The following is a 13,247-nucleotide window of genomic DNA, read 5'->3' on the forward strand; positions in this document are numbered from 1 at the left end:
ATTAACAGTGCATTTGGAATAAAGAAAAACATGGAATGAATATGTTTCTACTGTAGCCTTGCTGAATAAGCATGCATGTGTGTGTGCTTGTGTGTGTTTTTCTATGTGTGCGTATGTGTTCCCCGCGCAGCTGGATAATCCCCTCAGAGAAATCGACAACATCATTGGTCAGCTGATGAATGGACTGAAACAAATGAATTTACACCGCTGTGTAAACATCATCCTAGTGGGTGATCATGGTACTGCACTCTTTCAGCTTCATACCTTGTAGTGAGGTTGTAATGATACGCCAACAATGAATCAAATCATTCGTGTTAATCGTATCATTTGTTATATATGATGAAGAAATGTAACAAATCGAATTGTACCAATTTCAGAAATGTGGTATTAGTAATGTGCATAGTGTTGTGACAGCAGTGCTTTGTAAACAGTGTAATGGGTGCGGAGATGAGGTAATATCTGAAGATTTTCTGTAAGTCCTGCCTTCCTCCGCTACTTCCTGGGAAGTCTGGCAAAGTTTCATGATGTTTCAAGGTCAACTGACAAATGATGACAGTACTTATTTTGAAGAGTGTCAGGGCAGCTGGTCTCTGATAGTACCCTTCTGTCTTTGCCATTGTGTGTTACAGGAATGGAGGAGGCCCACTGTGACCGGACGGAATATCTTAGTTCATATGGACTTAATGTTGATGACCTCACGCTCATCCAGGGTTCCTCTGGGAGGGTGCGACCCAAGAACCGGAACATGCCATGTGAGACACACTCGCCCACGCACACATACAGCATGTGCCTAGTAGCATCCAGGCAGTTTGTTCAACATTTCCTCAGAAATAAAGTGTATTAGTGGTGAGTGGGTCCCCACTATGTTGTAGTAACATCTGCTTTTCTGAGAAGGCTTTCCTGAACACACTGGAATGGAATTAATGGAATTTGACTCCATTATTTAGTGAGGTCGGGCACTGGTCTCAAAAGATGCTTGATGACTCCTAATGGCACCAAAAAACATTTACATTGCTTCACAGTTCATTGATGGGAAGCTCTACACTCTTGCAGCTGTATCTTTCCATTGCACATGGTGTTCTTAAGCACACTGACCAAGCATTCTGCGCCAAGCAATAACATCCTACTGCTCGCCATTGAGAGCTATGGCAAACATTTTTTGTTGGCTTGTGGTTCTTGGTGTTTGTTTGGCCAGTGTGCTCTGGCCTTTAGACTTGCGTTCAATTCTATTGCCACCACTTTTGTTTGGACATTGCAAAATACTGAGACACAACTGACATAGAACTACTAATTAGATGGGGAATCTAGACACTTGGACAACTGTGTATTGACAGAATTACTTTACTATTTTAACACATTTCATGTCATGCCATGAGACGACAGCATATAATACATGATGTATTAAAATCTGAAATCAAAATCGATCTTTTTACTTAATCAGTTCATGCGCTTGTTTTGCCATATTAAGCATGATTCATCAAATCAGATCATTTACTTTTTCATAAACCTCAGCCAAAATATAATGTCTCAAAAACATGTCCAGTTCCACCCACTAGTTAGGACTCCCCCAGTTACACTATACCACCAGTGGTAAGAGGCTGTAGGCAAGCACAGGCTTCCTCTGAGACCTTTGAAGTGCTGCCACATCTTTTCAAACTGTTGCGAACTCAGCGTCATTTGACAGATGTGTTATGTCAGCTATTAGATGCCTGTGCTAGCTAGCATTGCACTGGGTGATGGGGGAGAGTGATTGTGCTGTCTGGACTCCCAGCCACAGGCTGTAGCAACAACAAAAAACAAACAAATAAACTAACAAAAAAAACCTGTCTTCTAAATTATGATTGCCTCACCCTGCACCAGTAGGAGAAAACAACCTGATATCCTATTTATATCATATTAATTATGATAACATTTTCATTCATGAAGGTATAAACAATGTATACATCCTCTCAAAGGTACAGCAGTGGTTTTAAGGTCCAAATGTGTACCTTAAACATGTGTTTCCAGCTGAAAAGTTCATATTTCTACCTTTTCGTAATCAAATGTTTTAAAACAGAACGGTAAGATAAAAGCCTGGAGGCGAGACGGGGTGTGTGGAGTCCGTACACCTTGGAATCATTTCAATGGATTATAGTACAATTATGTTCCCTGACTAAACGTACTGAGATGTACCCTGGAGGGAACCACCCCAGTGACAAGATGACATTTTACATACCTGTTTTTCTGAGAGTCTGGAAGGAAAATGTGTTATGATTTCTGATTCAAGTTGACTGTAACACATCTTTTAAGAGTGCAGTGATAGCAAAGACAGATAAAACAGTATCCTGTGGGTTAAAGAAATAAAAAATAACAGTTGTAATTGATCATCGTACCTGTCTTTTCCTTTTCAGATGACCCAAAAGAGATAGTAGCTAATTTAACTGTAAGTACATAAAATGATTCCCACTGTAAAATGACAAGCCACTTGCACGATGACATCATTGCATCTCATTGTTTGTTTACCGTGTTTGTCAGTGTAAGATGCCAATTCAGCACTTTAAACCATACCTGAAGCAGCACCTGCCCAAACGTCTGCACTATGCCAACAACCGCAGGATTGAGGACGTCCACCTGTTGATGGAAAGGAAGTGGCTGGTAGCGATGTACGTAATGCACATGCATATCTGAGTTGATGTGTGTAAGATGTAGATGTTCCATGTATTCATTTAGTTTTAAAAGTATGGAGAAATATTACAGCTAGAACATACAAAACATAAACATATGTGAATATATTCATCAACTACACTTGAAAATGTATGAAGAGTAAAAAAAAAGCCTTTTGATATACAAGTATTAGCAAATGAAGCTTTAACGCGACAAAAGCGAGTGTTGTAAGTATTGATACGCTGTGAAATGGCAGTTGTGATTTGATATGTTGTTTCTTTGAAATTCATTCAGTGTATCTCACTGCATACATACAATATTACGTGATTAACGCAAATATAATGTGTCATATTCTTCATAGCTTTCATATTTCATAGGCTACATTCAATGGGTGGGTGTCATATGAGGCTGTAACCGTCTTCTTTCCAGTCTAATAGACGGTGATGTCATTTTAAACCGTTATAATTAAAAAAGCTGAACTCACAAATTTTTTTTTCTACTGAAAGTCGACCCATTTTTCACCAAATCTGGGCTAAAACTATAAACAGATGCCGTCTCTTCAGGGACGTACTCTATAAGAACGATTTTTATAAAATAATACAAAAAGATTTTTGGCTTTCAGCAGTAAATTGTAAACATATAGTAATATGTGTGATCATAAAACATAAAACATTTTCGGTTCGTTTGAGGGAAAAAAAAAAAAAAGAACATTTATTTCATGCAGTTACTGAATAGTTTACCTTATGATTTGGTCACGTAAATTCAGATGGAAAATCCAAAATACACCCACAAGCAACGAGGTCAATTATACCTGTAATCTATGTTAAAACTACATACTGTACGGTTGCAAACATATAATAACAAATACAAATACATTCATTTCAAAAATATATTCAACAATTTTTTTTTGCCCTTTTTCAAACATTGCAAAAATTTAGTTGATAAATACATTTGGAATATACTTTTTTCCATATGGGAATTTTGAATGATTAATATTAATAGTTATGTATTTTACTCTTAGAAGTTCAGTTAACTTCCAGTTGTTAAACGACATCTTTTTATTGTGTGACTTTTTATCGTGTTGGTATAGTGTGCTGACTAGTGTAGATGTAACTGATGTAAGGTTGTGCTGTCATTTTCCTCTGTGTAGGGCTCCTCCTGAGAGTCGTTTACCTGGCAGTTGTCGATATTTTGGCGATCATGGATTTGACAACAAAATAAGCAGCATGCAGGTACTGTATTCCATTCATAGATTCAGCATCTGTATGAAGCAGGGACAGACCCCGAGGGCCTGATGTACTTTTAGAACCAGTTTGAGGCACAAATCAGCCGCATCGTGTCCGTGTGTTATGCAGTCTAAATGCACAGTTTGAGCCATTTAAGGGCCAAAACCTGGAGCATTTACAAAAAATGAGTGGAGATATTACACGTGTGACTGGTTGCATATTCTGTTTGATTAACTAACGCTGAGCGGCTTAGCTGAGCGGCTTGTGCTGGGCAGTTTGGAGTGATTTTTGTTGTTTGCATTAGGGTCTCAAAAGACCCATTTCTGTGAGAATTCCTTTAACAATGGCTGGAGACACAGTGGGTAGATGGGGCCATGGGCCTCGCCCTGTTCCTAGCGAGAGAGGAATGAAAACTGTTTGGTTGGAAAGAGCATCATTTATTAAGACCTCTCTCATCATTACTTAACTTTCATGTCTTGTTTTGTCTCCAGCGTGTTAATTGCTCCCTCGTTTTACTGCCTATTTGAAACCGTGCACCTCATGAGTGAGCAGTTAGTGGGCGGAGCTATACACAGTTTGCATGATCAGCTGCAGTCTTAGTAAACTGAATGTTAAATTCGCCACATATTGGACCCACCTCAGGTCATACATAAAACCAGCCTGACGTTTTTCTCCCCACTCTGTTTCTCATAGACAATCTTTTTGGGACATGGACCAAGCTTCAAGTTCAGGAACCAAGTTCCTCCTTTTGAGAATATTGAGCTTTACAACATAATGTGTGGTGAGACCTAAAATGGTTCTCTGTCTTAACCTACAGACCTATTAGAAAACACTGGAATTATAAATAACTTTACATTTTTAATAGCTCTAAATAATTGTGTGTATGGGTGTGAATGTTTGTAGACCTCCTGGGATTGACTCCTGTCCCTAATAATGGAACTCATGGCAGTCTGAACGCCATGCTGAGAAATCCTCCATACACACCTACACGACCAGAGGAAGTGACGTCACCAAAACCTCTAGAGCCTACCTCCACCTCCACTGCCATCTACAGCTTGGGATGCAGCTGTGATGAAGAGGTGTCTCTCTCTCTCTCTCTCTCACACACACACACACACACACACACACACACACATATATATATGTTTCATATACTTCTAAATACTTGCATCCACTTAAAAAACAAGATTGATAAACATTTTCTAAAAATCTTTAGTTCATACAGATGTTACAGTTCAAGGATAAAGGAAGCCGCATCTTTTCATATATATATATATATATATATATATATATATATATATCCCCTGTAATGACTGACATGGAGCCGTATTTTGACAACTGTTTTGGTTTTGCCTTGTTTAATCCTCCAATGGACTGAAAAAAAGATCGTCTGAAATACCTGTATATTGGATTTGTAAACCCTCTAAAAATCTAAATTGATATCAGACAAATCCTCTCTCAGTCGGGATCTAACCCTTATCCAGCATGTCCACACTACGAGTGTGATGTGGTTTTCTCTAAAATGAAATTGTTATTAAACATGGTGAGAACTAAACTAACTAAAAAACATCATAAAGGTTTAACAGGTTACTTTGTCCAAATACTTTTTTGGGGCCTCTGTATGTTTGAGATTACTCAGACATGTGCCTCAAACCATGTGGAATGAAGGGGCAGTCGTGGGTTGGAGGTTAGGGAACACCAGCTCGATCCCCAGAGCTGACAGTACGTGACTGAGGTGTCCTTGAGCAAGACACCTAACCCCCAACTGCTCCCTGGCGCTGCAGATAGGGCTGCCCACCACGCAAGTGTGCTCACTAGTGTGTTTGTGGTGTTTCACTTCACGGATGGGTTAAATGCGGAGATGAAATTTCCCCGTTGTGGGACTAATAAATTAACTTGAATTAATTCTTAAAACACCCCTGCACACACACGACCCTGCATTCATCTCATATCAGGTCATACGTACCATTGTAGGACCGCAGGGGGGTCTAAGGTCGCTGTCCTGCTTTCTGAACTTCTGTTCATATTCCCTTGCAAACTAATAACGGCCATTGAAGTAAAATTATGAAACATAGATAAGATATTTTTGCCTCATCCCACCACAAAAGTGGCTTTGAAAACCCCCACAAAACCAAGAGTCAAACTTGAGGCAACTTTGCAGACTTGTCACCTCCTAATGTGAAATGTACAAGGAGTGTAAGAAGTGAAAATGTTACCATTACAGTTGATTTAGTGTTCACGAATAAATCCATGAGTGCTGAAAGGAACAGTCCGAAAGAGTAGGGACTTAGGGGAAATCCGCTTTGTGTGTTTTCTTCTGATCCTGAGTGCAGTCGATTAACCAAGACATATTTTTTGTTTTTAATCACAAACATATGTGGTTTCAGACTTTGTATGCTGTAATGGACAGGGTTAAAGACGGCTGACGTGAATGTTTTTAGCGGTGCTCTGTTGTCCATTTTTAAGATAATAGTAGTTGGCCACATAGTGCCAGGTACAACAATGGACAGCAAACCTGTCTTGGCTGGTTGACTAGATTTACTATAGGGGAAAAATCCGGTTCTACAGTACTAAAACATAGTCTGATCATTTGCATCTAAGAAGCTTCAATCAACCTTGAGAGTTTTCAGTACAGCATTGAATGTGAAAGAGTGCATCGCTGATACACTCCTCACTCACTCAGTTTTTTAGGAGCGTCGTCTTTCTTGGAAACCACTGTGGGTGATCAGAACTATCAGGCATCTGGATATGTGCAGAGTGACACAGAAGAGACACAGAAGAGGAGCTTATGTTCTTAACCCTCCTGTCCTCTTCACCTCCCGCCCCCTAACTTTAGTGCTCCCGGTCAAAATCGTCCGGTCTGTTTTAACTGCTCTTAAATTAGCACAAAAACCATTTTTCTCCACCATATTTTTATTCAACCTTCTTTAGCTGTGGACGTCTCAAAGTAGTGTTTAACCTGAATTTATAGAATTAGACATAAAATAACTGCAGTGTAAATACAAATAGAGTGAGTGAGTTGGGGGGGGGGGTGTATGAGGATGTTTTCTGTCTGATGGATGAATATAGTCGGGATACCCATTCATTTCCTATAGCGGTCACTTTTGACCGGCAACACCACAGGTGTAACAATTGATTAAACACTCAAAATTCAATGAAAGAGATGATCACCACTTTTATATGTTCAAGTGCACAGTGTGGAGGATATCATAGGGCCTGAGGCAATCAGATGTAAAACACAATATTTATGAGTGTTTTAAGTTGTAAATCGGTCAGATTTGACCCGAACACTACAGGAAGGTTAATACACCTACGCATAAATGACTAACCTTTTTTCTGAGGTTGCTTACAGATTCCAGAAGTTGTTATTTTTGGTGTTTTATTTTGCTAGACGGAAGCATTGAATAAGGTTATATTGGATAAACCGCTGGTGTTTATCTGATGCAGACGTCGAGTGTCATTACATGACGCGTGTCATTGCATCACAGATATACACATCTTGGAGTACTTGAACATAGACGTGCATACCGGCTGCTTTACTGCGTTTAACAGTTCTTTATCTGCTCTCTCACAGAACAAGATTGAGGAAAGCACTCAGAGGTTTTCCCCAGAAGACACTGGTTTCCAGTTAAACAGTTAAGCCTTCGTCATTCTTGTCATCTCACTCTCTCACCCCTTCTCTCATTTCTCACAAAAAATCACTGTTTAGCAGTTGGTGACTCATATGTCTGGCTTTGTTTTCCCACAGTTCTGTCCCGTTTGTGTGCCCAACCTTCTCTGAAATAGCAATACCAATGTGACGTAAAATAAACGTCCATCAAATGCATGTGGTTAAAGCTGTGACACTGTTTTTAATACAGTGCTTCTAAGTTACTTTTAAAGCTAATAACTGTTTCCTGGTGTGTTGCAGATGTCACCCACCTTCTGTTTGGCCGTCCTGCTGTCCTGTTCCAGTCATCCTACACGTTACTGCAGCACAGTGACTATATTAGCGGCTACAGCTATGAGCTTCAAATGCCCTTGTGGACAGCATTCACCATTACACCACAGGCAAACACCACTGTACTCACCTTCACCCACACCTCACCCCTGCTACTACACTACCTTTCAGAAGTTTGATATTAACTTTACAAAGTTTAGAATTGATGTTTTCGATGATATGAAACCAGCTTTGATTGCAGGTATATTTATAAAATTCACTAGTCCTGCTAATCTAAAGATCAAATCTCAAGGCAGATACTTAATTAGATTAGATTAGATTAGATTAGATTAGATTAGATTAGATTAGATTAGATTCAACTTTGTCATTGTGCAGAGTCAGAGACAATGAAATGCAGTAATATATATATATATATATATATATATATATATATATATACAGAAAAAAGTGTAGATGCTCAGCAGTGCATTTTTCCCTTGAAAAATCTATATAAGATTTCTATTTCGGCCAAATTGGACACATACTATGTAAAAATCAAATGTAAAACCAAGGAAGATAATATTATATTCTAAGATCTGCATATCATCCAATCTGAGCACTGAGTTTGACCGGGCAGGCTTGCAGGTTCAGTGTTTGTGTACGTACCCTCACCTTTTTTTCTTGCTCTCCCCATCCTGCAGGTGGACAGCACTGCCCTCCCATTGTCTGACTCGGAGTGTGTGAGAGCAGATGTCCGTGTTGCTCCTGAACACACACAGGGCTGCCAATCCAGCAGCCACGACATCGAGATCGTCCGTGGATTTCTTTACCCACCTGGTTAGTGGTCTGTTGAAAATCCTGCATTTACACCACAGTTATTGATGAAAGGCCAAACGTGCAGACGTAGTGTGCAAACAAAAAATTCAGCTAGAAACAGTACAATAAATATGATAAACAGACATTAGACACAGTAAACAGCCAGGACAGAGCAGCCCCGACACAGCACACATTTCTTGACATGAGGTAGTGAGAATAAGGTGCAGAGATATTTAACATGCTGTGATCTGTGACGCAGCACAATGCAGGCAATCAGGCAATACAGCTTCAGATCTGGGGAAAAAAAAACACATTAAAACATTGATATTGTTTGTTATTATTGCGATTATTGCTATGCGTGTAAACATTTGTGGAAGTAACTAGTAATAAATAAAAGGTAAAGCGAAGGAAACCCCCAAACCCCCACCTGACCATGTTTAACAGTTTACTGCATGTTTTCCACATTTACTAGAATAAGAGGACTCTATTGCTGGCACAGGTGTGTTTAGATCAGTCTATATTATTTTACTAAATTGATAAAATTGTATACCTTTGTTAGAAATCACACCTGAGAATCCACTTATGTAACATGTAAGATATGGTCAGGAGGCACCCAATGAAAAATACAAATATTATGGTAATGGTTAACAATGCTTAGGAGTGCACATATACTGTGCATCCCCAACACACACACACACACACACACACACACACAGGTTTTTTTTTATCCTTTTTTTTAACAGTTTTCATTTCAATACACAACTGCATGAAAGACATTAAGGCAGCCTACAAGCAGTATCATACAGTTCATCTTAACTTTTATATAACATGTAAAACAGGTATCAAAGGTCCAGTAAACTTCAGAATGGAGATTTGTTACAAACATGCTTATTGACCCCTCTGTTCCACAGATTTCTCTCTTACACCTGAATCCAGATATGATGCCTCCCTGATCACAAACACCGTGCCCATGTACCCCTCTTTTAAAAGTGAGTAGCTCATGCACTCCACTTTCAGCTGTTTTTGCAATTTACTGTCGTAGTAAAATGGACAGCCACAGGACTAGCAAGGAAGTTCCAGTGTTGCCACGACTGCAAAAAGAACTGCCACTATTAACCCTTAGAAGTCACAGTTATGGCTAACAGTAACAAAAGCACGCTGTCATTTTGTAGCAATTATTTCTCAGTGATGACTTTAAAACAAATCTACAGTACCACACTTGTGCTTGTTAGTCGAGGAGAAAGTATTGCATTATGAAGATGATAGAAAGATTTACTTGCTCTGGATTAATAGATGAATATGTCACACTCATGCATCTCCATTTCTGGCCATTTGTGCTTTATGTTGCATGAAATTTTCATGATGAAAGGACAGATAGAAATGTTCTAAATTTTGGAGAAGCTTGTTTTTCCTTTGGACAGTGACAATAAACATCAACGCTTGTTGCTATGTGTATATCTCACAGCAGTCAGAAATAAAGCCTTGCATCTCCATTTTTGTCCTTTTTTGGCATAACTCAAAAGTGCCTATTGCTTGACGTTGTATGCTAATTTTATGATGAACGGACGAAAAGAAATGACCCAAAATGACTTGAAAATATGTTTGGTTCCTTTCACTTACATTAAAAGTAAAGTAGTTTTTACCTTCTCCAGTAAAGTTACCATTTTGAAGATTAGAGGTTTTGTTCCAACAGCAGCGATATGCTTTAACATGCTAAAAAAGACTTTTTCTTGCATTTAATGTAAATATGTTCATTATTAAGACCTACACATTTACATGTGTCTCATCTGTAGGCTTTTTTCAATTTTTGGCATAATTCAAAAGTGCCTATTGCACCTTTATATTCTGTGTAATTTTTATGGCCCAAAATGACTTGAAAAAAAGTCTGGTTCCATTGACTTGCATTAAAAGTACAGTATTGTTGATTTTATATATATATATATATATATATATATATATATATATATATATACACACACACACACACAGTCTGTATGAGTGTGTGTGTGTGTGTGTGTGTGTGTGTGTGTGTGTGTGTGTTTGTGTGTGTGTGTGTGTGTGTGTGTGTGTGTTTGTGTGTGTGTGTGTGAGAGACGTACCCGGAGCAGATTGATACCATTGTCCTTTGAGTGGAAGCTTCTCTGGCTGGATAGCTATCATTATGCACACACGCACACACACACACACACACAGACTCACACACACACAGTTTGTTTTTGTCATTTACAGGGTTTCTTAACCAAGTGAATGCAGGAGCAAGCAGAGTGATGAAGTTGCGTGTGCTGAAGTTAATCTTTGCCTGATAAAAGTGCATAATAATACTGTGTTACTACAGTCATGTTAAAAACTAAGGACACTGCATTAAGTATTTAGTTCCTTATTAAGAAATACGGACATATCAATCTTGAGATTGATCTTCTTTAAAATAGGATCTAAAGATAAAGGTGTTGTAATTGCATCACTTTTGCAAAAACAATTACATTTTTATTTTGTTATCATTTACTTAACAAAAGATGCCAATCCCTACTGAGGAAAGAGTTTGGACACCATGTGCCCTTACAGCTGGTATTTTCCCCATTAGCTGAAATAACATCAATTAGATGTTTATTATAACTGTCTACTAGTCTCCAACGTCGACTGAGAAAAAGTTTTTCCCACTGCTCAATGCAAAATTCTTTCAGCTGTGTGATGTTTGAAGGGTTTCTGACAAGCACAGCCCTTTTAAAGTCACCCCACTGCATCTCAGTAGGTTTAAGATTTAGGCATTGACTTGGCCATTCCAGAGCTCTCCAATTCCTTCTTTTGAGCCATTCCTTGGTGGATTTACTGGAATGTTTTGGGTCATGGTCATGTTGCACGGCCCACCTCTGCTTTTTGGAATGATAGTCTCATGTTTTTCTCAAGAAACCTCTGACACATAAAGAATTCATAGTGGATTCTGTGATGGAAAGCTTGATGGGCCCTGCTGCAGCAAAGCAGCCCCAAACCATGACACTTCCACCTCCATGCTTCACTGTTGTATGAGGTTCTTGTGCTCAAATGCTACATTTGGTTTGTGCCAAACATGTCTTCTGTTACTGTGCCCAAGTGATCCAACTTTGGATTCATCTTTCTAAAGCACATTGTTTCATAAGTCCTGGTCTTTCTCTAGGTGCTCTCTGGTGGACATTAGTCCTATTTTTGACAACAAGGGTTTCCTCCTTGCACACCTCCCAGGAAAATCAAACTTGTGCAGTCTCTTTTTGATGGTAGATGCATGTACTTTGACATCAACTGTGGGGAAAAAGCTACCTACAGGCCCTGTGATGACATTTTAGGATTGTTGGGAGCCTCTTAATGCATCTTGAGGGCTGCCCTTGGTCTGAACTTGCTAGGACGGCCAGATCTGGCCATATTGGCAGTTGTTTTAACAGTCGTTATCCACTTGTAAATTATTATTCAGACAGTGGAATGGCTGATTTCTAATTGTTTGGAGATCTTTTTAAATCCCTTCTCTGACTCATACGTACACCACCTTCTTTCTGAAGGCCTCAGAGAGCCCTTTGGATCTCACCATGGTGTTACCACTTACTTCAACAATCAAGAGCCAATGAAACGGAATGTCTGAGGTTTAAATAAGACGGGCTTTTCCAAAGTCCTCTCTAACAGAGGTCTCATCATTTGCAGCTGATGTGATTCTAATTTGAATTATTATAAATAGTTATAATCAGGTCTCACTTTATTTGGATAGTCCACTATAGTCCCTTATAGATTATCGATGTTCATATTGTCACAAACTCTCTGTGAAAACTCTGTTGATTCTAAACAGTGGTGGGCTTAGGGTTAGCATTTGGACCAGGGTGAGGGTGAGGTTGAGGTTAAGGCCAGAGTTAGGATTAGAGCCAGGTTTAACCTTAGAGAAAATGACGGTAAATTTAGTACATATATAGTTGAATGTAACTTAAAGGAATTTAAGTATCTACAAAGCATCTGGATTATGCAAGTGGACTGTCCAAATAAAGTGTAACCAATAAAAGTAGGGTTGTTCTAACTGCATTAGAATAGAACTGCATTTCTATTGACATTTTACTAATTACTTTAAAAGACATTTTATTTGTTTCCTTGAATTACCTCCATCTCAGCATTGCGAAAATGAAAATCAAATGTTTATATATGTTAAAAAAGACAAATGGGTGTCTTAATTTCTTAATTTCTTCACATGCTGTGCTGTATGTGGTTGTACCTGCAGGGGGCGTTATTGCTGCACTAAAGTAGCATGTAACTTTTCTATGCTTATGTGTGTGCAGAAATTTGGAACTATCTGCAGAAGGAAGCATTGAGGCGCTATAGTGAAGAGAAGAATGGCATTAATATAATCACTGGGCCCATATTTGACATTAATTATGATGGCCTGAGAGACACGGTGGAGAAGATAAAAGAGTAAGCAAGACCCTCACACACACACATATATTTTTAATTTTATGCAATGGTTTGATGCAAAATATCTCTTGGCTTACTGACTTCATTCAGGGAAAATAAGTATATATTAGATTTTAGAACTATTCCTTTAAGCACTTGTGCACGTGTGGTTGGTGCACATAAAACTGCTGCAGTGGCAACATTGTTCCTCTTTAGATTGCTGTCATTATCGATCGCTGACCGGT

General features: G+C 38.9%; 1 protein-coding gene across 2 annotated transcripts in view; it reads left to right on the plus strand.

Moving 5' to 3' along the window:
- The window catches only part of LOC108442489 (ectonucleotide pyrophosphatase/phosphodiesterase family member 2), a 44,686-nt gene that overhangs the window by 27,679 nt on the left and 3,760 nt on the right, over positions 1 to 13,247 (plus strand). The window contains exons 12-23 of one of the 2 annotated variants that reach the window (XM_017722553.2): positions 131 to 239; positions 630 to 752; positions 2,391 to 2,422; positions 2,515 to 2,642; positions 3,794 to 3,875; positions 4,563 to 4,650; positions 4,773 to 4,948; positions 7,444 to 7,504; positions 7,780 to 7,931; positions 8,490 to 8,625; positions 9,516 to 9,593; positions 12,891 to 13,023. In XM_017722553.2, the coding sequence (XP_017578042.1) occupies positions 131 to 239; positions 630 to 752; positions 2,391 to 2,422; positions 2,515 to 2,642; positions 3,794 to 3,875; positions 4,563 to 4,650; positions 4,773 to 4,948; positions 7,444 to 7,504; positions 7,780 to 7,931; positions 8,490 to 8,625; positions 9,516 to 9,593; positions 12,891 to 13,023 (1,298 nt within the window). The remainder of the gene's footprint in view (positions 1 to 130; positions 240 to 629; positions 753 to 2,390; positions 2,423 to 2,514; positions 2,643 to 3,793; positions 3,876 to 4,562; positions 4,651 to 4,772; positions 4,949 to 7,443; positions 7,505 to 7,779; positions 7,932 to 8,489; positions 8,626 to 9,515; positions 9,594 to 12,890; positions 13,024 to 13,247) is intronic. The other variant, XM_017722554.2, reaches the window with a different exon arrangement.

Source organism: Pygocentrus nattereri, chromosome 11 (genome assembly GCF_015220715.1).
Source record: "Pygocentrus nattereri isolate fPygNat1 chromosome 11, fPygNat1.pri, whole genome shotgun sequence".
NCBI lineage: Eukaryota > Metazoa > Chordata > Actinopteri > Characiformes > Serrasalmidae > Pygocentrus > Pygocentrus nattereri.